The 26403-nt window shown below is 41.5% G+C and overlaps 1 protein-coding gene across 2 annotated transcripts in view; it reads left to right on the plus strand.

The window, feature by feature from the left end:
* SRPX (sushi repeat containing protein X-linked) overlaps window positions 1-26403 on the plus strand; it is a 127546-nt gene that overhangs the window by 46205 nt on the left and 54938 nt on the right. The window contains exon 2 of one of the 2 annotated variants that reach the window (XM_070750587.1): window positions 6990-7049. The exons of the other annotated variant lie outside the window; for it this stretch is intronic. Coding sequence (XP_070606688.1) covers window positions 6990-7049 — 60 coding nt within the window. The remainder of the gene's footprint in view (window positions 1-6989; window positions 7050-26403) is intronic. 2 annotated transcript variants of the gene reach the window in all.

Raw genomic sequence — 26403 nt, forward strand, 5'->3', positions numbered from 1 at the left:
TAATACTTTGAATGTAGCTTTTTTTCCAGCCCTAACTAGCTGCTAACGATCTTCCCAGCTCTTACCTTGCAGGTTCTTTCATTGTTTCTCTCTGCAAAGAATGTTTCCCCAGCCCTAAGTCTTTGCAGGTTTTTTTTAAATTACTCTAAGTTGCTCTGAGTAAGTTTCTTTCCAGATCTATAACCAGGTGCTGTGTAAAACTCTAGTTCAATAGACTAAAAATTGGGAGTTCTAGGATACCTCAAATAAAGTTTGCAAAATGCTGAGTCGGCAAAAATGACATTTTGGGCCAAATTCTAGAAGCTGTAAATGTGGCAGTTCCAGTAGTATGTTGGAGATATTTGGAGAACCTGCACACCTTGTAAGGCTTTATAAACTGGCAAAACCCCATGTACCAAATCCTCTTATTTTTTTTTTCCATGGTTCAGGCTCAAACATTGCAAAAAACCCCTGAAAAATGAATTTACAGCAATATTCTGCTGTAGTTTCAAAACTACTTGGCCTTTTAGGTTGATTTTTGGCAGATGTACTAAGTATACAGCTGCAATGAGGACTTCCAATTTTCAGCACTTTCTTTCAAGTTGTTGAAAAAATATAAGAGTTCAAAGTTGGTATTTAACAGGTTTTTGCCAAATTTTGACTATCTTTGATGCCCTGTTTGATCTTGTGGGACAGCTTCAATCCTCTTCACTTTAGCACCATTAGAAAGAGCAGATTCTCTTCTTTAAGAATATACTGTTTTCATTTTGGTGCCTCTTCATATAAGGATTGAAAAAAATCTCCTCAACTATTTGCGGGCAGCCTGTGATTTCTGCTCTGCACCCTTGATACAAGTGCAGCAAAAGTGATTCTTTTTTCAATAAGTAGTGTTTTTTTAAAAAAAATAAAGAATACAAGATGTTATAAGACTGTGTTCAAAAATATTAAAAAGAGGAATGTTTGTTAGGAAATGGAAGGGTGAGGCCAGGTTTCAATTAAGAGTCCGAAAAAGTGGGGGGTTCTCTCAGTATTGTTGCATGATAGAGGAAACAGACCCATTGATGTTTCTAATGGCTGTATAAGTCAATTAGGGCTTTAAACATGCGTTGCTCCATGGTAGCTCATCGTCAAGAGGTCATGTCCATTAGCCAGGCATGTCCAGCCATGGATGGGGCACTTGGCACAAGTTCCCAAGCCTGAAGGTGGACATCTTACACGAGGTTCCCAAGCCTCTTTTGGGTGTCTTTGCCTAGGTTTCCCAAGCCTAAAGGAGGTGTTATTTAAATGGTTGTCAAGCCATAGTAAAACATCAGTGCTGCAGAGATAAGAATTTTTCATTGATAATTTTAGCTGGTTTTTTTGGTAATTTATACTGTTGTCTAAGCGCTGTGGTTGCTGGTACTGGAAGAACTGCTAGAATATGCTGTTCAGGAATCCAACTGGAATATCTTCTGCTAGGCCAATCTGCACAAGAGAAAAGAGTCAGTAAAGCAACTAGTAGCTCAGGTTAGTTTGTAAAAAAAGCCAAATTTTCACAGCAAAAGGCTTGTTTGAATTTTGTGAACAAAAAATAAATAAAATCAAGTTCATTTTTGTTGATGAAATTGAATCGTCACAATGATGAAATTAAATCTTCACAATCTGCGCATTTGACACTCTACTTAATGAAATTTGGTTCAAGTCATTTGGAATAAACTGGTGATTTTCATTGACTTGAACCAAATTTCATTAAGTAGAGTGTCAAATGATTCTTCCTCATTTGTTGCCAAGCTTTGTAAGTCAAAGGATGTAGTGAGTGTACCTGGGATTAATGTGCCTGAACTTCAGCTGGTCAGTAAGTTGCCCGTGTTTATGACATCAAATGGTAGATTGGCAAAGTATCTGACACATCATTTGTAAAACATGATGCCTTGATCAACTTTATGCATCCATGTGGGCCTGCACAATCATTTTATTTATTTATTTATTTATTAATAGAGTTGAAAGGGACCGTTAGGTCATCGAGTCCAACCCCCTGCCTGAGCAGGAAACCCTACAGCACCCCAGCCAAATGGAAGTCCAATCTCCTCTTGAAGGTGTCCAGAGTTGGGGACTTCACCACCTCCCCTGGCAGGCAGTTCCATTGGTTGATCGCTCTGACCGTCAGGAAGTTCTTCCTTATTTCCAGGTTGAATCTCTCCTTGGTCAGCTTCCAACCATTGTTCCTCGTCCGGCCCTCTGGTGCCCTGGGGAATAAAGAGACCCCCTCCTCACCGTGGCAACCCCTCAAGTATCTGTAAACTGCTATCATGTCCCCTCTAGACCTTCTTTTTTCTAGGCTGTCCATGCCCAGTTCTCTCAATCTCTCTTCGTAAGTCTTGGTTTCGAGTCCCCTAATCATTTTGGTTGCTCTTTTTTGTACCTTCTCCAGAGTTTCGATGTCTTTTTTGTAGTGAGGTGACCAGAATTGGATGCAGTACTCCAGGTGGGGTCTGACCAGGGCATAGTAGAGTGGTATTAGTACTTCCCTGGTCTTGGAGCGTATTCCTCTGTTGATGCAGCTTAGGATTGAGTTGGCTTTTTTGGCTGCTGCTGCACATTGCTGACTCATGTTTACTTGATTGTCCACCAAGACTCCAAGATCTCTTTCGCAGTCACTACTGCTGAGTGGGGTATCTCCCAGGCTGTATGTATGTCTAGAGTTCTTTTTGCCGAGGTGGAGGACTCTGCATTTGTCGGTGTTGAACCTCATTTTGTTGGTATGGGCCCACTGTGATAGTCTGTCTAGGTCTTCTTGTACTCTGAGCCTGTCCTCAAGGGTGTTGGCTACCCCCGCCAGCTTGGTGTCATCTGCAAATTTTATTAGTTCCCCTTTTATTCCCTCGTCCAGGTCGTTGATGAAGATGTTAAAGAGTACAGGACCCAGGACAGAGCCCTGTGGTACTCCACTGTCTACTTTTTTCCATGTGGATTTGGTGCCGTTGAGGACAACTCGTTGGGTGCGGTTGGTCAGCCAGCTGTTTATCCATCTACATGTGTAGTAATCTACTCCATTTTTTTCTAGTTTGTGGATTAGGAGATTGTGGTCGACTTTATCGAAAGCCTTACTGAAGTCCAAGTATATGAGGTCCACTGAGTTGCGTTGGTCAACTGACTTGGTTATGGTGTTGAAAAATGATATGAGATTGGTTTGGCATGATTTGTTTCTGATGAATCCGTGCTGGCTATTGGATATGATCTTCTTTGTTTCTAGGAAGTGGGTAAGTTGTTTTTTGATTATTTTCTCCAGTATTTTTCCAGGTATAGAGATCAGACTGATTGGTCTGTAGTTACCTGGGTCGGTCTTTTTGCCTTTTTTTGTGGATGGGGACTACGTCAGCTCGCTTCCAGTCTTCCGGTAGGTCTCCAGTGATCCAGGATATTTGGTAGATGAGGAGGAGTGGTTCCGCTATGGTGTCTGCCAATTCTTTTAGGACTTTGGGGTGAAGTCCGTCTGGCCCTGGTGATTTGTATTCGTTGAGTTCCCTCAGGTAGTCCCTCACTGTGCTTTTGTCTATGTTGAGTTCGGTTCTGGGGCAGTTTGTTGCAGTTAAATTGCAGATTGGTTGGAGGGAGGTTCCCTTTTGTGTGAAGACTGTTGCAAAGTAGGCGTTGAGTAGCTGTGCTTGGTTATTGCTGTCTGTGATTTCTCTACCCTCTTCGTTTTTTAGTGTGACGATTGTTTCTTTGATTTTCTTATTGTTGATGTGTTGGAAGAATCTTTTTTTGTTGTCTTTGACTTCCGCTGCAAGGTGTTGTTCATATTGTGCCTTTGCTGTTTTTATTTTTTGTTTGCAGGAACTGGCTGTTTGCTGATATTCCGCTTTGGTTATGAGTCCTTCTTTCCATTGTTTGTACTTAGCTTTTTTTCCTTTTATGTCATTTGCGAGGGCTTTGTTTAGCCATGCAGGTTTAGTTTTGGTTTTCCTGTTTTTCCTTTTCATGGGGATTGCGTTGTTTTGGGCATCTATGGTGCTGTTTTTTAGGATCACCCAGGCTTCCTGAGTGGTTTTTCCTTCTAAGAGTTCGTTCCAGGGCCATTGTTCAAGGTTCGCTCTGAGCTTGTTAAAGTCCGCTTTTCTGAAGTCTGGGACTGTAGTGGTGTTGGGTATAGTAGCTAGTGATTGCACTATGTTGAATTTGAGGATGACGTGGTCGCTCTCTCCCAGTTTCCCTTCTTCTTCTGTTCCCTCTATTGTTTCTTCCCTGTTTGTTAGTATTAGGTCTAATATAGCATTCCCTCTGGTTCCTGTTTCAACTTTTTGGGTTAGAAAGTTGTCAGCTAGACTGGAAAGAAATTTGGCAGACTTTCCGCTTGGTGCTGAGTTAGTTTTCCAGTTGATGTCTGGGTAGTTGAAGTCCTCCATTATTGCCGTGCTGTGTTTGTTGCATATGTCTGTTAGTTGGCATGTGAAAAGGTCGTCCATTGTGTCTGTTTGATTGGGTGGTCTGTAGTATACTCCAATTGTGGTGTTGCTCTTTTTTTCTTTTATGTTGACCCATATGATTTCTAGGGGGTTATCATCTTTGGTTGGATGTAGTTCTGTGGCAGTGTAGTGGTCTTTGATGTATAGTGCAACACCTCCTCCTTTCTTGTTTGACCTGTTCTTCTTGAAGAGGTTGTAACCCATTATCTGTGTGTTCCAGGCATGTGTTTCGTCCCACCAGGTTTCTGTGATTCCAATTAGATCATTTTGGCCCTCGTGTATTAATCATTCCAGTTCGTCCTGTTTGTTTCCCAAGCTTTGTGCGTTCGTGTACAGGCATTTTAGATGTTTGTGTTTGTTTGCAGGTAGAAATTTTTTAATCTCAGGTTTGTTTGTAGGCTTGTCCCGTTCCCCTTCCTTGTTTTGTTCAGTGTTTTGTCGTATAGTTTGGTCACCCTCCCCTCTCAGAGCTAGTTTAAAGCCCTCCTGATGAGTTGGGCTAGTCAGTTGCCTAGGAGGTTCTTCCCCGCTCTAGTGAGGTGTAGCCCGTCGCTTGCTAGAAGCCCTTCTTGGAGATAGTGCAGGCCATGGTCGAGGAAGCCTAAGTTCTTATGGCAACACCATCCTTTAAGCCAGTGATTTATCTGCGGGATTTTGCGTTCTCTGGCGGGGTGTCGTCCTCTAGTGGGGAGGATGGAGGAAAAAACAACCTGAGCACCTGTTTTTCTGATTGTGTTGCCCAAGTGGTCATAGTCTTTCATAATTTGGTTCATGTCTTTCCCTGTGTCGTTGATTCCCGCATGAATCACCAATAGTGGGTAGTAGTCCGTGGGTTTGAGTATTTTGGTGAGGTTTTCAGTTATGTCAGAGATTTTAGTTCCAGGGAGGCAGCACACCTCTCTAGATTGGTTGTCTTGTCTGCAGATGGGAGGCTCAGTTCCCCTGAGGATTGAGTCTCCAATTACCAGTACTCTCCTTTTCTTTTTGGCTGGCTTGGGGTGAGGGAGGTTAGCTTATGTTGTTGAGGCTTTTGGTGGAGTTGTGTTGTGCTTGGTTCTTGGTGGTTCTTTGTCAGATGTTTGCAGGTTTTCTTGTTCCGAGAGTACTGAATATTTGTTGCTTGTAGGCAGTGGGGTTGGGAGGAGGAGGGTTGGAGTTGGTGAAGGCTTAGTAGAAGAGATTGGCCTAGTAGAAGAGATTCCTGTTGGATTCTTGAACAGCATATTCTAGCAGTTCTTCTAGTACCAGCAACTACAGCACTTGGACGACAGTATAAATTACCAAAAAACCCAGCTAAAATTATTAGTTAAAAATTCTTGTCTCTGCAGCACTGATATTTTACTATGGCTTGGGAACCATTAAGATGCTTCCTTTAGGCTTCCCAAAAGGGAAGTATCTAGGCAAAGATACTCAAAAGAGGCTTGGGAACCTCGTGTAAGATGTCCACCTTCAGGCTTGGGAACCTATGCCAAGTGCCCTACCCGTGGCTGGACATATCTGGCTGTTGGGCATGACCTCTTGGCGATGAGCCACCATGGACCAACTATAAACAACCCAGATTGGATCCTGCAAAATTAATCAAAATGAAGCTCTTGACATAAGTCCTATATAGTGGTCTAACTTGAAATAAATGGATCAACAGTTGGAAACTAGAAAATTTTATATATTCCTATCGTGGAATTACCGGTAGTTGAGTCTTTTATGCAATAACTCTTTAAAACAAGTTTTTGCATAATAGATGCACCACACCTTTATTTGTCAACTAAATATTTGTCCCCATATCAATATTTGTCAACCAGGCTCTTCATCCTTGTCAAGCGAGGGATCGCATCTTTTAGAATGGATGGCACAGATCTGCTCTTAGGGATTTATTTGTCTATGAATAGTTGGCATGGGAACTATGATCGTGTACTTGCCAAATAATAGAAGGAATTATTGTAACAGATGAAGACATAAAGTGAAATCTCAGATTCCACTACCTAGCACTGAGTACCGATATTAAAAATAGTATACAGGTTTAACGAGGTATGGCAATATATCCTATGTTCATTTTTCCATTCAGGTAAGTAATTTATATATTATTTCTTTTATACTGTTAAAGCTTTGATTGGCTGGAATAGCTTTAGATGTATGTAATTATCACTTTATCTTCATAACTAAGTTTTATCGTACATATAGATGAATGTAGAATGATAGTTATGTCTGCATGACATCTCTGTGTTAGGATGGCTGATGTATCTTTGTATCTTTGAACTGTCTTATAGTGAAACCTTGAAAATTACTGATTTGTGATGTATGATTGCAGCTGCATAAATTTTACCCTTTTCTGATTTAAAATTGGGAACCAATTCAATTATCAATTTTGACATCCTGAATCAATAATTTTATGTGTTTCACTATAAACAGATTTTGCTATACATGGAAGCTTATGCAATTTGCATGGCTGTATGATGTTGTTACATGCTCAATCTCCCTTTGCTTACCTTTACAAGAACTTAACAGATGCATTTAAAATGCATTATATTTTCCTTCTTGCTGTATTGTTTTTTCTCTTTTGTATTGTAGGATCAGGATATTCACCAATAGAAGATGATGAAGATGTATATGCACGCAATAGATATAAAGGTGAATGCTTTGCTTATATATTAATGAGGATCATCTATTTTTCTTTTCCTGCTTGTAGCATGAAAGCCTAGGTCTGTACCTGCCAAATTTTGTACAATTTGTTTTATGCTATGTTATGAAAAGCTTATTCAAATTTCATACTAATTTCATAGGTCTGTCAGAATTTTAATTTTAGCCCTACATCATTGTTACTTACTTTTAATCCATATTTCCCCACTATTTCCCTTAAGAAGTCCATAATGCTTACAAAAGGTGAAAAGCAAACTAAAGAGAGATGAGTCTTGCATAGCATGTCTAAAATATGATAATTTAAACATGCTCCTTAGCATTCTAAAGGAACATTCTGCTTTGAATTTTCTACATTCTATTTGTTTTCTTGACTATACATATATTCAATAATCTTCTCCAAGACCAAAGTTGAAAATCACTACAAAGTGCCATATGCGTAATGTGCTCCGTAATCTAAGGATTACAACAATGAGGCTTGTTTGTACATGGATATAGAAGTTTATAGTGAGTTAAAAATGAAGAAAATCTCATTATATAAAGCACAGCATTGTACATTCATTTCTGTAAATATATTCACAATTTTGAAGTTTATTGCATAACCTTTTATATATATATACTTGATAACACCTCATTTAGTAGATTACCATTGAATTGGTAAACCCTGTGGATTACTTGACCTACATTAAGTGATACAATAGTATTAGCATTATCTATCAGCATATTAAACTCACAAATTAGAACATAATTTATACAGTAGAATACACCACTTAATTATTTATGCTCTTACCTCCATCACATTCTAAAATGACTGATACAAACATTTATATATTATGCAGAGTTTCCCATACATCTAACACTGTCATCTGATGCAGAAATGAGTAGTAATATTTTGAATATTGAATCTTGTAATTATTTTGTAAATCTTCAATTGCCTTTTTAAAAAGACTTTCATTTTATAGGAATCTTTGTTCTCCATTCCAGCATGGGAAGGAAGAGGCAGCAAGTAGCAGCAGCAGCAGCCAGTGTATGGGAGGCAGTGTATAGGAGGCAGCCTCACTCTGGGTGTATTGGAGGCGCGTGCTCCTCTTCGCCACCTCAGAGTCACCTTAAAGATTTGGATTTTTTTTATTTCCTTCACCTCACCTTCTTCCTTCAGCAGCGACTGTTATCCTTTTCTCCTTCCTCCCAAATTCTGAGCTTTTATTTCTTTCCTAATGGGTTTGTGCCCATTATTTGCTTTTACATTGAGTCCTATGGAAAAAATTGCTTCTACTTAAGAATGTTTCTACTTAAGAACCTGGTCACGGAACGAATTAAGTTCTTAAGTAGAGGTACCACAGTATACCTCTTTATCAGAGGTGGGTTCTAACTTACCTCGGTGCCAGTTTGTTTGCTCCATGCCACGTGGGTGCGCATGCATTGCGTGTTGCATAGCCATGTTAGACAGTACAAGTGCTTTGCGCTTTGTGCATGAATGCACAGTGCTGAAGCCAAGCGTATGCATAGAATCTAAAAACAAAATTATAGCCTGTTCAGGGATTTGGCCAACAGTGATTGCTCCTGGTTCAGCGAGTGGGGGGAAATTCCTGCTACCAGTTCTATAGAACCACTCTGAACCAGGAGCAACCCACCTCTGTTCTTTAATAACCCATGTGCAGGTTATGAACCCAATACTTAATTGGAATTATGTTCTCTTAAGGCAGCAGACATAACTCTCCGCTTCCACTTTTATAAACTAGACTGAGAAATTGCATGTAGCCCAAAGTGATCCAGTCACATTCTGTGACTGGTCGTAGATCTGAATCAGCCAGATAATGAAAAAAAAATCTGTTAAAGTGATGATACATCGGACCTGGCACTGTCTTGCTTGCAGTGTTAGGTACACATTTTCTGTGGCAGTCCTCCTAACATGGAATTTGCTTCCCTGCAGGCCCATGTGACACCTATCCTTTGCTGACAGCACTTATACCCTTATTTTCTATGGGACTTTAGAGCAAAGTTTTCCTTATAGTTATCTTTGTTTTAAAAACATTTCTTTTTACTGTGGATGTTACCTAGAGCCCAAAGATTGAGTAACATAAAAAAGAAAGCAAGGTTGGTTAGTGTATGGTTTGTACTAATTAATAAATATGGTTTAGCATCTTAAGTCTCCATAATAACTTGGTAGTCAATTTATTCATCTTTAGTATATCAGAATCTAATGGTGTTGAAAAAGACTTCAGAAACTGTTCTATCTTGGGTAGAACGACAGGGTCAGGAACTGAGGCGAGATAATGATTAGAATGGAACCCCTTTATTAGAACAGCTGTTAACAGGCCAAAGCAGTAACCGACACATATTGGTAGTATACAAAGATATAATATTTATATACAAGATACTGGTAAAAGAGAAACATTAGGGCAAAGAGAAACATTAGAAGGCACTCTGGTGCATTTATGTACGCCCCTTACTGACCTCTTATGAATTGGGAGAGGTCAACAGTGGATAATCTAAGGGTAAATGTTTAGGGGTTAGGTGATAATACTACAGAGTCTGGTAGTGAGTTCCATGCATCAACTACAGTGGTACCTCATGATACGAACCCCTCGTCTTTCGTGATACGAACCCGGGGTTCATGATTTGTTTGCCTTGTCTTAAGAACCATTTTCACCTTACGAACCCGAGCCGGGGGCGTGGTCTCTCCTACTGTGCATGCGCTCTACCTTGTGCTCTCTTACTGCAGCAGGGATTTCCCTGCCTTGTGACTGTCATTTCCGGAATTTCCTCCCTGCCTCCCTCCTTTTCCTCCTCCTCCTCCTGTATTCCGCCTCCCTCCCAACCTTCGGGCAGCATTCGCCTTCCTCCGCCGCCATCGGCACCCAGCTCCTCCTTGTCTTCTCACTTCTTTACAAGTTGACAGTCGGGCGGTGGTGCAGAGGCTGGGGGGGGGCGAGGGTGTGTGGAAGAGGTCCACGGGAGAACTGGGGGGAACCGCAGCCACCGCTCCGTGGAAGGGACCCGGCTGGGAAGCTCCCGAAGGTGGTCTTTGCGTCGTCCCAGGAAAGCAAGCAGCAGGCATGGGCTGGGGTCTTTCCCCTAGCTGGTGGTCGCGGGGTGGTTTTGCTCCAGGTGGGTGTCTAGGCACCGCAGCTCCCCCCCTGTTCTCCCGCAGACCTCTTCCACACACCCCGACTCCCCCAGCTTCTGAGCTTTTCTTTCGGTTTCTGGATGGATGGGAGGAGCTAAGCGGCCAGAGGAATTAATGTAAAACGCCACTGGGCTGGCAACGTCTCCGTGCTGCTTAGCTCCTCCTGTCCAGCCAGAAGCCGAAAGAGACGCGTGGAGGCTGGTAAACAAAAGGCAGAACTTTCGGCTTCTGGGTGGATGGGAGTGGCGTTTTACATTGATTCCTCCAGCCGCTTAGCTTCTCCCATCCACCCAGAAGCCGAAAGTTCTGCCTTTTGTTTACCAGCCTCCACGCGTTTCTTTCGGCTTCGGGCTGCTTGCTCTCCCGGAAAGACCCCAGCCCACACCTTCGGGAGGCTGGTAAACAAAAGGCAGAACTCTCGGCTTCTGGGTGGATGGGAGGAGCTAAGCGGCCGGAGGAATCAATGTAAAACGCCGCTCCCATCCACCCAGAAGCTGAAAGTTCTGCCTTTTGTTTACCAGCCTCCACGCGTTTCTTTCGGCTTCGCGCTGCTTGCTCTCCCAGAAAGACCCCAGCCCACACATTCGGGAGGCTGGCAAAAAAAATGCCTCTCGTAGCAGCTGCTACAGCCACCGGCATTTCACCTTCCCTCCCAGCCAAAAAGGAGCTGCAGAGAGGGGCACGCCTTCCGCCCGGGAAGTCCTGCCCCTTCATCCCCGAAGGCCAGCCTTTTTGGCTGGGAGGGAAAGTGAAATGCCTCTCGTAGCAGCTGCTACAGCTGCCGGCATTTCACCTTCCCTCCCAGCCCAAAAGGCCGGCCTTTGGGGATGAAGGGGCAGGACTTTCCAGGCGGAAGGCGTGTCCCTCTCTGCGGCTCCAGCCCCAGCCCCTTTCGGTTGAGCCTCCTCGGTCAGGCCTGGCCTGGCCGGAGCCTGAGCCGGCCCGGAAGATCACAGCGCGCGGTGCCTGCGGTGGCCAGGGAAGCCGAGCCGGGCGTGGCGGCGGCGCTGATGCTCCAGTCGCCCAGTCCTCTCCTGCCTCCCGCGCCGATGTTCCCCGCTGCATCTCTCAGCCTCAAGTCGGACACACCCTCACCGCCACCGCCGCGCCCAGCCACTGCCCGCCTCATCCTCGCTGGAGGTCTAGCCGGAGCCTGAGCTGGGCCCGCTTGTCCGCGGCTCCTCACCCACCGCCTGCCCGCCCAGGATGCTGACCTGCTACCTCGTGGCGCACCCGCCGCCGGCCCGATCCTGTGCCTCCTGCTTCCCCCCCAGCCAAAAATACAAAGGCGGTCTGCCGCCGCCCGCGGAGCAATGGGAAGCTGAAGCCACCGGCGGTTTCAGCCTCCCTTTGCTCCACGCTGCTCCGCCCTGCCTGTCATCCTGGCTCAAGCAGGCGGCGGCAGACCGTCTTTGTGTTTTTGGCTGGGGGGGGAGTAGGAGGACCTTCCTGACTCCCTCCCCCCAGCACTTCGCCCACGACAACAGGCAGGGTGAAGCAGCGTGGGGCAAAGGGAGGCTCAAGCCTCCTTCGGTCTTGGCGGCCGGCTTCCGGGTTTCTGAGTTTTGGGCTTGCACGCATTAATCGCTTTTCCATTGATTCCTATGGGAAACAATGTTTCATCTTACGAACTTTTCACCTTACGAACCTCCTCCTGGCACCAATTAAGTTCGTAAGATGATTACTGTACTTGGTTACTAAAGTCATATTTCCTGCAGAGTGGTTAACTTTAAGTTTGTATCTGTTGTGTGCTCATGTATTGTGGTTGAAGCTGAAGTAGTGTTGACAGGAAGGACGTTGTAGCAGATGATTTTATGGGCTATGCTTAGTCGTGTTTAAGACAATGTAGTTCTAAGCTTTCTAAACCTAGGATTGTAAGTCTAGTTGCATAAGATATTCTGTTGCGAGTGGATGAGTGGAGGGCTCTTCTAGTAAAGTATCTCTGGACTTTTTCTAGAGTGTTTATGTCCGAAATGTGGTGCAGGGTTCCAGACAGATGAGCTGTATTCAAGGATTGGTCTGGTGAAAATTTTGTATGCTTTGATTAGTAGTGTGAGATTACCAGAGGAGAAGCTACATAGGATTAGGTTAACAACTCTTGAGGCCTTTTTGGTGATGTTGCAGTGGGCTTTGGCACTTAGGTCATTTGATATGAGTATTCCAAGGTCTTTAATGGAGTGAGGCTTGTCAGCAAGGTCTTGTTTATTCAGCTTATATTTGGTGTTCTGATTCTTTTTGCCAATTTTTTATTTATTTATTTATTTATTTATTTATTTATTTATTTATTTATTTGTATGCCGCCCCTCTCCGAAGACTCTAACAACAGTAAAGAAAACAATGTAACAAATCTAATATTAAAAAATAATCTAAAACCCCCCGATTTAAGAGACCAATCATACAAACAAGCATACCATGTATAAATTCTATAAGCCTAGGGGGAAGGGAAAAAATTTCAATTTCCCCATGCCTGATGACAGAGGTGGGTTTTAAGGAGCTTGCGAAAGGCAAGGAGGGTGGGGGCAACTCTGATATCTGGGGGGAGCTGGTTCCAGAGGGTTAGGGTCGCCACAGAGAAGGCTCTTCTCCTGGGTCCCGCCAAATGACATTGTTTAGTCGACGGGACCCAGAGAAGGCCAACTCTGTGGGACCTAACCGGTAGCTGGGATTTGTGCGGCAGAAGGCGGTCCCGGAGATATTCTGGTCCGATGCCATGAAGGGCTTTATAGGTCATAACCAACACTTTGAATTGTGACCAGAAATTGATCGGCAACCAATGCAGACTGTAGAGTGTTGGTGTAACATGGGCATGCCTTGGGAAGCCCATGATTGCTCTCGCAGCTGCATTCTGCACGATCTGAAGTTTCCGAACACTTTTCAAAGGTAGCCCCATGTAGAGAGCATTACAGTAGTCGAACCTCGAGGTGATGAGGGCATGAGTGACTGTGAGAAGTGAGTCCCGGTCCAGATAGGGCCGCAACTGGTGCACCAGGCGAACCTGGGCAAACGCCCCCCTCGCCACAGCTGAAAGATGTTTTTCTAATGTAAGCTGTAGGTCGAGGAAGATGCCCAAGTTGCGGACCCTCTCTGAGGGGGTCAATAATTCCCCCCCAGGGTTATGGACTGACAGATGGGATTGTCCTTGGGAGGCAGAACCCACAGCCACTCCGTCTTATCTGGGTTGAGCTTGAATCTATTGACACCCATCCAGACCCCAACAGCCTCCAGGCACCGGCACATCACTTCCACTGCTTCGTTGACTGGACATGGGGTGGAGATGTATAACTGGGTATCATCCGCATACTGATGCCCCTGGATGATCTCACCCAGCGGTTTCATGTAGATATTAAATAGCAGGGGGGAGAGGACCGACCCCTGAGGCACCCCACAAGGGAGTAACCTCGAGGTCGACCTCTGACCCCCCACTAACACCGAGTGCGACCGACCAGAGAGGTAGGAGGAGAACCACTGGAGAACAGTGCCTCCCACTCCCAACCCCTCCAGCCGGCGCAGAAGGATACCATGGTTGATGGTATTGAAAGCTGCTGAGAGGTCAAGAAGCACCAGTACAGAGAACAAGCCCCTGTCCCGGGCCCGCCAGAGATCATCCATCAACGTGACCAAAGCAGTTTCCGTGCTGTAGACGGGCCTGAATCCAGACTGCTGGGGACCTAGATAATCGGCTTCTTCCAAGGACCGCTGGAGTTGGAGCGCCACCACCTTCTCAACAACCTTCCCCATAAAGGGAAGGATGGAGACTGGACGGTAGTTATTAAGCACGGCTGGGTCCAGGGAAGGCTTCTTGAGGAGGGGGTGCACAAGTGGCTCCTTATAAGGAGCCGGAAAGGACCCCCTCCCCAAGGAGGCATTGACAATCTCCTGGACCCAGCTCCATGTCACCTTCCTGCTGGCCAAAACCAGCCAGGAGGGACACGGATCCAGTAAACAGGTGGTGGAACTCACAGCTCCAATGGCCTTGTCCACTTCATCAGGTGTCACCAGATCAAACTCTTCCCAGACAGGTGGACAAGTACGGGCCCCAGTCACCTCGACTGACTTGTTGTCAGTCGACTCTGTTATCCAATTGGAGTCGAGGTCCGCCCGGATCCGAGCGATTTTATCAGCGAAAAATGTGTTAAAATCCTCGGCACTACTCTGCAAGGGCTCCCCAACTCCCCCCTGGTTAAGAAGGGAGCGGGTCACCCTAAACAGAGCGGCTGGGCAGGATTCCGCTGATGCAATCAAGGCGGAATGATACGCGCATCTTGCCACCTTGAGCACCACTTTGTAAGTCTTAATGTGAGCTCTTACAAGTGTTCAATCGGATTCGGACTTACTCTTCCTCCATCGCTTCTCTAGACGTCTCTTCTGGCGTTTCAACTCCCGGAGCTCCTCGTTGAACCATGGAGCTCTACAGGGTCTAGCGCCACGGAGAGGTCGCAACAGCGCAATTCGGTCCAGAGCCTCTGCTGCAGCCTTGTGCCAGGCCTCAACCAGCGACTCTGCAGAGCTGTAGACGAGTGTATCTGGAATAACCCCAAGCGCCGTCTGAAAACCTTCTGGATCCATCAGGCGCCTGGGGCGGAACAACCTAATCGGTTCCGCCTCCCTGCGGGGAAGGATTGGAGCCAGGAAGTCAAGCCACAGTAGAAAATGGTCTGACCATGACGAAGGCAATACTTCTAAGCCCCTTAGTCTCAGACCATTACTCAATTGCTCAGAGAGGAATACCATGTTGGGTGCGTGCCCTCCCTCGTGAGTCGGACCCTGTACTACTTGGGTCAGGTCCATGCCTGTCATGGTGGCCATGAACTCCTGTGCCAGTCCAGAGGTTTCGCCGAGTGACGGCAATGTGAGGACAGATCTTTGTCCTGGTATACCAAATTTCCTCAGTGTGATACCATTTAAATGACTCCCAGAATTCTTGGGCAATTGTTGTCATGCAATTAGCAAGTTTTGATATCACATACAATTTTAATAAATTCTAAGCCTTAAATGTCAACATAATTCTACATCAATATATTATTATTATAGTCCTGTATGCTTTAAAGCACATTTTCAACCAGGCAGCAGGACAGTTTGATGATGATGGTACATTCTCTCTGTGGACTCTTTTCCTGCTTTAGGGTTAGTACTTTTCCTGTGTGGAATTTTGGCATATACAATATGTATTTAAGGGAATCTGCTGCACATGAACTCCCTGCATACTGTGTAATTGTGTAACATCTTCTAATATGGGATGTCTCCCAAGTGTTTTTCAGCTCTTGGCTTGAGTCAGGTTGATGCCTCAGACTTCTGTTTGAGTTTGCTATCTGTGTTTCCTGCCTAAATTAGGGCTTCTTCCATTAATGTTTTTTTTAAACTATCTCACAGAGATAGCCTGCCTCAAACTTCTTTTCTGGAAAGCTGGCATGCAGACCCAGCTGGCTGATGCAACATTAAATGGGCTGGTGAATTACAAACCAAACAAAAAAACCCAAACAAGCTCAAATCTATAAACGAATAGAAAGGATTTTTTTAGATTTGAGCTTGTTTGGTTTTTTTTGTTTGGAATTTTACTTATTAGGAGTTACCAATCAGACTTACAAGAAAGAAATTCTTTACTTAATTATACACATATTAACTGCAGCTAGAATAATATATGCGCAAAATTGGAAGGGGGAGGAAATCCCCAAGGAAGAAGAAGTTATAGCTAAAATACTAGATTGCGCTGAAATGGACATGATGACAAGAAGATTAAATGATCAAGAAGATACTAAATTTTATGAAACATGGAACAATGTTTATAAATGGATAGATAAGAAAAAATAAGATATATACATTTATTTTTAGTTAATTTTTTGTATTTGTTTTTACCTAGGTGATAACAATATTAATACTAGTTTAAATGCATTTTTTGATGATTATGACATAGTAGTTTATGTATAAGTAACATATTAAGAATTTTGGTCTATATATGTATAGTAGTTGAAATTAGTTTAAACGTTTTGTTTGATGAATATGACATCTTACTATAGTAATTAAGATTACATTAAAGGTATTTTTTGATGACTATGTTATATTAATTTTACCTAATATTTACATTGTACTTAAGATTTGTAAAACCTTAACCCAAATTTACTAGACCTTTTAACATTTAACATATATTCAATTATGTATTCTTTTTCTGTACTTGAATGTATACTTTCAAAAGAAGCGGGGGAAATACACCCCCACTTTATGTTTAGTGTTTGTATGTGTGTCTGTTTATTTTATGAAAATTAATAAAAAAATTGGAAAAAAAAATAAACGAATAGAAAGGAAGAATTCTAGGATTAAAGGAAAATAAAGTGTTGTGGTTGGGATGAGTTGCTAAGATTCCACAGAACAGAGATAAGAGAAATTTAAAGGGCAAAAGGCGATGTGTGAATCAGGTTACAAATACGATATAATAAAAGATGAGTTGCAAAGATAAAATGGTACGGAGAGTTATTATGATATTGTTATCAAGTTGATTTAGATCCTCTATTTTTATTTTGCCTGTTTCTTCTTTTAAAAAAAAAATTATTGAATTTTCAAAAAGACAAACAAAGACATACAACACTAAACATTTAAGGAGCAAAAGGCGAAAGATTTATACGATCTGAAGAGAAACCAAAATGGACATTACAAAATTGGTACTGGTACATGGTGGACCACATACATTTTGAAATCATGGAAATAAGATTAAATAATTTCGATGAGAACAAATTGGAGAAGTTGATGGTGCGATGGAATAAGATAAAAGTTTATATGTCAAGTAGAATCTGTGATGTAAATATGAAAAATAAATTGCAATCACTCTTTTAGTAATACTTGATGCAAGATAGAGCCAAGGAATAACAGATAAATAATTAAATTTTCTTGAATCCTCTTGTATGGGTGGTGGGGGTGATGGGGGGGTGTGTTATTGTTAGGTGATGGGCACATGCACTGTGCACTGTTATATGTTTGTTCTATGTAAACTTTTAAAAATCAATAAAACTTTATTTTAAAAAAAACTAAACATTTAAGGAGCTACCATTGCTCCTCTTGTCGTAGAAGTCTAACTAATACAAAATTATAAAAAATCCTAACTAATCAAAGCAGAAATGCCACACATGTAAGTTACATTCTTGTTAAATTTAACTCTATATTTGTAATATTAAACTTGTTAATTAAATTCATTTATATTTTAAAACATTCTATGCTTATACAATATCCAACCTATCGTTCTGTAATTTAATAAGTATTTATACACATTTCCAATTGTTTTTGGATGATTTTGAAATAATAATTTACTCAATACATTATTTTCTTTTTTAAAAATATAAATCTTTATATCTGTTTGATATCTAGAACTAATCTGCATATATTGCCACCAGTCTAAGTCAATACCTACATCATATAGTTCTTGTTTTGTTCTTAATTTAAATTGATCATCTAACAAATCCCTATATTTCCAAATCTTACCTTTTTCTTTAAGATTCGGATGTGTAATAGCTTCAATGGGTGAAACCCATTCTGGCATTACTAAAAAGTGGTTTTTCTTTATTTCATTCCATACTTCTATCAATGCTTTCCTAATAATATTATTTTTAAAATATGAATGTGTTTTTAATTTATCGTACCTTATAAATGCATGCCAACCAACCATCAGATCGTGGCCTTCTAGGTTGAGCATCCTTTGGTTTTCTAGGGTCAACCATTCTTTTATCCATGTCAAAGCGGTGGCGTGATAATATAGTTTCCAATTTGGGAGACCTAGGCCTCCTCTTTCCTTACGATCTTCTAATGAATTTTGTTTTATTCTCGATTTTTTACCTTGCCAAATAAAATTTTTAATTATCTTATTTAATTCAAAAAAATTCGGTCCTGGGTTTATTGGAATAACTTGAAAAAGAAACAAAATTTTAGGAAGGATATTCATTTTAATTGTAGAAATTCTTCCTACCAGTGATAGTTGTAAATTACTCCATATTTCTAAATCTTTTTTAACATGACTTAATAATTTTAAATAATTATCATTTTTCAAAGATACAGCTTTAGAGGTCATCCATATCCCTAAATATTTCACTTTTTTTGCAATTTTCATGTTTGATAAATCTCCTAAATACTTTCTTTGTGTTTCAGTCATATTTTTTGTTAATATCTGCGTCTTTTCTTTATTTATTTTCAATCCTGCAACTTTCCCATATTCTTCAATTGAGTTTATTAAGTTTAAAATAGATTCTGTTGGGTCCTCCAAAACAAACACCACGTCATCTGCAAATGCTTGTGTTTTATAAGTTTCTTTTTTAATCTTCAATCCTTTTATTTCCTTATCTGCTCTTATTTTTATCAACAATACCTCTAATGTTAAAATAAATAATAATGGCGATATTGGACAACCTTGTCTTACTCCTCGTTGTATATCTACTTTTTTGGTCTGTTCACCATTTATTATAATTTTAGCTGTTTGTTCAGAGTATATAGCATCTATTATGTTAAAAAACTTTGTTCCTACCTCCATCTTATTTAGTTGTATTTTCATAAAGTTCCAATCTACATTGTCAAATGCCTTTTTCACGTCCAAAAATATAAGCGCCATTTGTTTTTCTGGATGTTGCTCATAGTATTCTAATGTATTTACTATTATTCTTCTATTTTTATTTTGCCTGTTTCTTCTTATTGTACTTGTTTTTGTATCTATTGCTTAATGTTGTTTATCCCAAGAAGGAATACTATGAAACATATATAAGTATGTAAGTACTAAAATTTTATGATACTTATTTCACTATTTAAAAGTTCTGATGCACCAAATTTCCTCAATCTGATGCCCAATTCTTGGGCAATCTTTGTCAGTTGGGAGTTGCTTTCCTCATGCATTTGGAAGGCAGTGAAGAAAACTAATAAACAAGCTGTACCACTTTGTCTTCTGTGTAATAATCTTCCTTTTTATTAGTTTATAATATAAAATACAAAAAATGCAAGAGTAATAATAGAGTAAAGAGTAATAATAGAAAAAATAGGGGAGGGAAAAGGAAAGAGAAAATGTAGTGAAAAGGGGGAAAACAAAGAAAAAGCATTGACTTCCAACTTCCTTTGATGCAGTAAAATACAAAGTGACATCAAACCTCAACTTTTTTACTTTTACATAATATGTAGTATAAAGTAGCCATTTGTATAACAACAGATCTATCTAATCAATAAAATTTAAAAAAATAAACTTAATCAGAAAGTCCAGAAGCATTTTCTAAGTAGAAACTAAAGTGATTGTTGTTTTTTTGTTTTATCAAAGCAGTCAATATAGCCATTTCTGCTAATTCCATCAGCTTTTGCAAACATTTATCCATTGTAGAGATTAAAGCATCCTTCCATTTTTGTGCATAAAATAATTTTGGTGCCATCAACATAAAAGTTCCACTTTTTTTCTAAGTCTTTTTCCACTAAAGTAAAAGAAAAGTTTCTGGTTTTATCTTTATATCCACTTTAAGAACCTTCTGTATTAGAAAATGAATCCTACTCCAATATTTTTTTGCTTTACCATATGACCACTATAAATGATAAAACGTCACTTGTTTAGATTTGTATGTTCAGCATTCATTTGAAATACCTTTATACATGCTTGATAATTTATCTGGTGTTAAATAACAATGATACATCATCTTACAAAATTTTTCTTTTAAATTGTAATTTAATATAATTTTTAAATCTTTCATCCATATATTTTCCCATTGTTCAGGCTTTACATCATATCCAAAGTTCCTTGCCCACTGAATCACACAATGCTTTACATATTCACTTTTCAAATCCAAATTCAACAATATTTTATAGAACTTAGCAATGACATGTTCATCATTACCACACAATAGAATTTCCGATTCATTTTTAAAAGAGTCAAACTTATAGCTCTTTTTGTATAATTTAAATATCTCTTTCTGTTGTAAATATGTATACTAGGGGCTGACATGTCCTTCTGATTCTAGCTCATCCTTAGACTTGAGGATAGGATCACCAAAATTAAAATATATTACTTTACTATAAATCCACCTGTCCAGCTTCTCCACCATTTCTTTTCTTGAAAAAAAAGAATTTCCCATGGAACACCCAAAGGGGCATCCTTGTTTTTTTTAATTATAAAGTTTTATTTATTAACATATATACATAACACATAGAACAAAGATATTAAAAACATTGGACATTTGCATAGCAAATCTGTGTTACATTTCTTACTGTGCTCACAACCTATTACACAACTATTTTTACATATTTATTGTAGACAAATCATATTTATTTTTTATTTATTTATTAGATTTATATGCCGCCCCTCTCCGAAGACTCCATATACATTGATCTTATTTATATATATATAATCCTATATCTATTTTCCCTTAACCCATTTATCACCAAGAAATATGTCTCTTTTTTTAACCTTTTCACTCCTACTACTATTGTTATGACTAAATGTACATTTATTACTTTGTCCTTTTCTCCAACCATCAGTAGAACTTGCCCCAACATTTATAATACAGTATTCTGACTCTTCCTTATTTTTTAATTCAGGTGTTAGTTTATCCATCTCTGCACCTGCTATTATTTTCTCTATTATATCTTCTTCTGTCGGTACATTTTCATTTTTCCAATACTGTGCAAATATTAATCTTGCTGCAGTTGTTAGGTGCAAAATGTGTCTGACCTTTTTTCAAATTTTTGGTGTACAGTATTTCCCAATAGAAAGAGTTCTGGGGTTTTTTCTATTTTTTCCTAGGATTTCTTATAGCCAGTTTTTACTTTTTTCCCAGAAGCTCTTTGCTTTTTCACACTGCCACAATAAATGGTAATAAGAGTCAAATTCTGTTTTGCACTTCCACCATCTGGGTGTAAACTTTTTATCTATTTTAGCTAGTTGGACAGGTGTTACATGCCATCTGTAAAACATTTTCAACCAATTTTCTTTGTAGGATGTGGTTAATGTCAACTTTTGGTTTCTATCCCATATCTGTTGCCATTCATCTAAATTGATATTACAGTGGTACCTCGTCTTACGAACGCCTCTTCATACGAACTTTTCACGATACGAACCGGGCATTCAAATTTTTTTTGCCTCTTCTCACAAACCATTTTCATCTTATGAACCCTCACTTCTCTCTCAGCTGCTGCAAAAACAAGCACTTTTAAGTTTGCAGGCTCTGATGTTTGCAAGGGAACTGGAGCCAGGCTTTGCCATACGGGGTCCCCACCCCTTATCCCTTCTGCTACAGTCATGGCAAAGCATGAAGGTGTTGGAGGGGAGAGAGAACGATGCATCCAAGGAACTCTCCGCAGCTGCCCCATCTCACTGCCACTTTCCCCTCTTGCTCGTCACTTCCTCTGCTTGGAGGTAAGCCAAGGAAGTGGCGGGCGAGAGGGGATTTCCCCCATCTCGCTTCCAAAATGTGTCCGTGGAAGCCTGCTGCCTCCTCCTGCCAGAAGCCCGCAAGGGGCCAAAGCTGGGTGTGGGGAAGGGCAGAAGTTTCAGCTCCTGGATGGACCAGAGAGCCTGGAGACACCACCTTCCTGCCCGCCTGCTTTGCTGATCACCCCCCCTCCACCAACAGTGCCTGTCCCACCTGCTCCAAGAGCTGCACCAAGGGCGCCCGGGAGCCATTCCTGCCAGGACGGGTTCCCCTTGCTGCCCGTGTCCCCATTCCGTTAGTCTCTGCTAGATCTGCAATTCAAGGCTTTGGTTATTGGTTTGGTTTGGTTTGGTTTGGTTTGGTTTGGTTTGGTTTGGTTTGGTTTGATTTGATTTGATTTGATTTGAATTGAATGCCGCCCCACTCCATAGACTTGGGGTGGCTCACAACAACAATAAAACAATTCAAGACAAATCTAATAATTTAAAAACATTTTTAAAAAACCTGTTATTAAAACAGACATACACACAAACATACCATACATGAATTGTATAGGCCCGGGGGAGATGTCTCAATTCCCCCATGCCTGACGGCAGAGGTGGGTTTTAAGGAGTTTATGAAAGGCAAGGAGGGTGGGGGCAGCTCTAATCTCAGGGGGGAGCTGGTTCCAGAGGGTTGGGGCCGCCACAGAGAAGGCTCTTCCCCTGGGACCCACCAAACAACATTGTTTAGTCGACGGGACCCGGAGAAGGCCAACTCTGTGGGACCTAATCAGTTGTTGCGATTCGTGCAGCAGAAGATGGTCTCAGAGAGATATTCTGGTCCGATGCCATGAAGGGCTTTATAGGTCATGACGAACACTTTGAATTGTGACCGGAAATTGATCAGCAACCAATGCAGACTGCGGAGTGTTGGTGTAACATGGGCATACCTTGGAAAGCCCATGATTGCTCTCGTAGCTGCATTCTGCACGATCTGAAGTTTCTGAACACTTTTCAGAGGTAGCCCCGTGTAGAGAGCATTACACTAGTCGAATCTCGAGGTGATGAGGGCATGAGTGACTGTGAGCAGTGAGTCCCGGTCCAGATAGGTGCACCAGGTGAACCTGGGCAAACGTCCTACTCGCCACAGCTGAAAGATGCTTCTCTAATGCGAGCTATGGATCAAGGAGAACGCCCAAATTGCGGACCCTCTCTGAAGGGGTCAATAATCCCCCCCAGGGTTATGGACGGACAGATGGAATTGTTAATGGTAACTTTGGAAGATCTCTGCCCAGCATGCACGCGCTGTCCTGGCGCAACTTGCCCAGCATATTTTTTTCCATCGCCGATCCCTCCAATGCCCCAACCTGAACTTTAGCTTGCCCGAGGAGGGGGGGTTGGCTCCACCCAGGGGAGCCACCCAAAGCCAAAATATGATTTGAAATGCGCTGATGCACAAAAAGCGTGGGGAGAGTGCGACTTGGTTAGGTGGGGAGGAGATGGAAGACTTCGGAAGATGAGCTCCGTGATGGAAAGAGGATCTTACCGGCAGAGGGCTCAGCCTGTTAAAACTGAAGTAAAGCTTTCCGGAGGTCGATGGAGATTAAAGCACAAATATTCATTATAAAAATGAAACAAACTTTTTATTATAAAAGTAGAAAAAAAGTAATTCTGCCGGAGCGGCATGAATACACGTCTTACATCTTTGTTATAAGAGAGGCAAGATGTCTGCTAAGAGCTTCTCTTCCTGCTAGAAGGAGGAAGTGAGCAAAGCAGGGTTACATCATAGAGAGGGAGGAGCTACATTAACAAACAGAGTTAACCATTTAACTACAGGATGTTTCTTAATGTCTTTGGAGGCTGTCAATCCGCAGCGTGACACCCCTTCTTTGGCAGTCATCAGAGACATAAGGGACATCAAGACATCAAGGCATCAATTCACTTAAGGCACATTTTGTTGGAGAGGTATTCATGTTGATCAGCTGGCAACGGCTTATTCAGCAAGTCAGCGATCTGCTGAGTAGTAGGCACATACTGGATTTTCACGAATCCTGCTTTCACATACTCTCTGGTATTTCTATACCGGATGTCAATGTGCCGAGAATGAGCTCCAACACATTCAGCTTCAGCAATATATGTGACTGAAACATTATCTTCCATGATAACAATTGGTTTCTTTGGACATTCCCAAATACTATCAATGAGAGCAGAAACACAGGTTAATGCATTACAACAATCAGAAACACAAGCATATTCAGCCTCAGTTGAAGAGCAAGAAATAAACTTCTGCTTCCTAACTTTCCAAAAGATAGGACAACCATTTAAAAATAGTATATAACCAGAAGTACTTTTTCGTGTTTCTACATCACCTGCCCAGTCAGCATCTGCGTAGCAAATCACTTCAGGGTACTTATCATGTTTCGGCTCAAGGACCAACTTCATGTCCTTTGTAAGCTTCATGTATCTCAACAGTCTCTTTATGTAAGACCAGTGAAACGTAGTTGCCTTGCCAACGTATCTGGACAGTAGATTCACACTCAGTGAAATGTTAGGTCTTGTCCAACTGCTGATGTACAATAGCGATCCAATCACTGACCGATACAGCGTTTGGTTCTCAAACTCAGGATGTTCTTTTCGGGTTAACCTGTAAAAATCAGTCTGCATAGGAGAACGACAAGTGTTCGCATCAGACATGTTACAATTCTGCAAAAGCTGGTCAACCTTGCTTTCTTGTGAAAGAGAGAACCCCTTCTCAGTTTTTTCAATCTGAACAACTAGATAATCATTAATATGCCCTAGGCTTTTTAAAGTGAAATGTTTCTCAAGACCCTTAGCAAAAGTTTCACTCATGCATTCATTAGGACCAATGTAAACAATATCATCAACATAAACAAGAACAATTTCATAAGTCTTACCTTGCCCTTTTGTGAACACGCATTCATCTGAGACGGACTTAATAAAGCCCATTAAATTTAGCTTTTGAGTGAGGTGGCGATACCACATGAGAGCGCTCTGCTTCAGGCCATAGAGAGACTTGTGCAGGCACCAGACATCACCTTCTCGGTCCTGGAACCCGGGAGCACTCTTGACGTAGATCTCTTCATTCAGATCAGCGTTCAAATAGGCAGTCTCTACATCGAACTGAAAAACCTCTAAGTTCAAAGCAGTAGCAGTGATCAGGGCAATTTTGACACTCTCATTTCTGACTGTGGGTGAAAATGTGTCAGTGTAGTCATCTGGATAAATCTGAGAAAATCCTTGAGCTACGAGTCTAGCTTTGTACAGCTTTCCTTCATTAGGTTTTTGTTTGACTCTATACACCCAGCGTGTGCCAATGACTTTCTTGTCTGTTGGAGGCTCCACCTGTTGGAACACCTTAAGTTTCTTTAAACAGCCCAGTTCACGTTCCATAGCCTCATACCATTTTTCTTGTTCAGATTCAGGCAAAATTTTAATCTGATGAAAATGTTCAGGTGGAAGTGTAAGATTGTTACACATGAAAGAAAAAGGAGATTGAGATACTTGCTGTGCAAATCTCTTTGGAGGAGTTCCTTTGGTGGTTCTCTTTGAACGCCTTGGAACCTTGGTCCATTGTTCATCATCATCTCCGTCTCCAAGTTCATCGTCAGGGATTTCCTCTGCGACTGTTGAAGACTGTTCATCATCTGGAACTTCAGGATCATCTGGAACAGTTGCCTGAGAATCAGGTTCCGCCATACCATCTGTGTTATCCTTAGGAAAATAAACTGAAGTATCATTACTATGTATACTGGACCAATTAGTGTCTTCCTCAAATTTGGCTGAATTGGAAATAACAGCTCTATGGTAAGTGTCAGCAAATTTGTAGTACTTAGAGCTTTCATAAAGGTGGTGAATCTCATTCTTTCTGACACAGGACCTCCTTTTCTTCTTTGGTCAAGTGGAATGTTAACAGTGGCATAACAACCAAAAATGTAGATGTTTTGAACATCAGGCTTCTTAGCATGAAGCAAGTAATAAGGAGTCTCTTGTATTGTGCTACTCCATGTTCTGTTAACAATGTAATTAGCATACCTTAATGCTTTGCCCCAATATGAAAAGTCCATGCCTGCATCCTCGAGGAGACAACGAAACATTGTCTGCAGAATACCGTTCCTTCTCTCAGAAACACCGTTATGGGAAGGCGAGTGAGGAGGAGAGGTCTGTTGACAGATTCCATTCCTTGTCATCCATCCTTGGAACTGTTTGGACATAAATTCTCCACCATGGTCACTTTGAATTCGCTTGATCCAGACATCGTATTGGGTAAGTACCTCTGCAGCAAAGTCTTTAAAGACCTGAAACGCCTCAGATTTCTGCTTCATTAGAAAAACAAAGCTATAGCGTGAGTAACTGTCAACAACAGTTAAGAAATACTTACAGTTACCTTTTGTAGGCCAAAATGGACCAACAACGTCGGTGTGGACCAATTCAAAAATGTGTGTTGACAATCTAAGGGCAAATTTGGCTACAGGAGCAGCCTTAGATTTTGCTGTGTTGCACACTTTACAGTCTAGATGAACTTTGCAAGCACCATCGACTTTGAAACCATTCACAAACTCAGGCATCTTTGCTAAAACGGGGTAAGAAGCATGCCCCAAGCGACGGTGCCATCTGTGAACACACCTGGAATGAAAAGATTTGTTTGTTAATACAGGTTTAACATTTGTAACAGCATTAGGAACCTCGGAGACCTCATTGGCTTTACGAGCCTCTGAATCTATAGTTGCACCAGGTTTTCTCTCTGGACCTGTGCTTTCGCCCTTTGGAACTTTTATACTTACATCACCCTTGGATGGAGGTTTAGGTTTTAAATAGTAATCACCTCTAATAGGAATGCCAGTGGC

Source organism: Erythrolamprus reginae, chromosome 4 (assembly GCF_031021105.1).
Source record: "Erythrolamprus reginae isolate rEryReg1 chromosome 4, rEryReg1.hap1, whole genome shotgun sequence".
Lineage (NCBI taxonomy): Eukaryota > Metazoa > Chordata > Lepidosauria > Squamata > Dipsadidae > Erythrolamprus > Erythrolamprus reginae.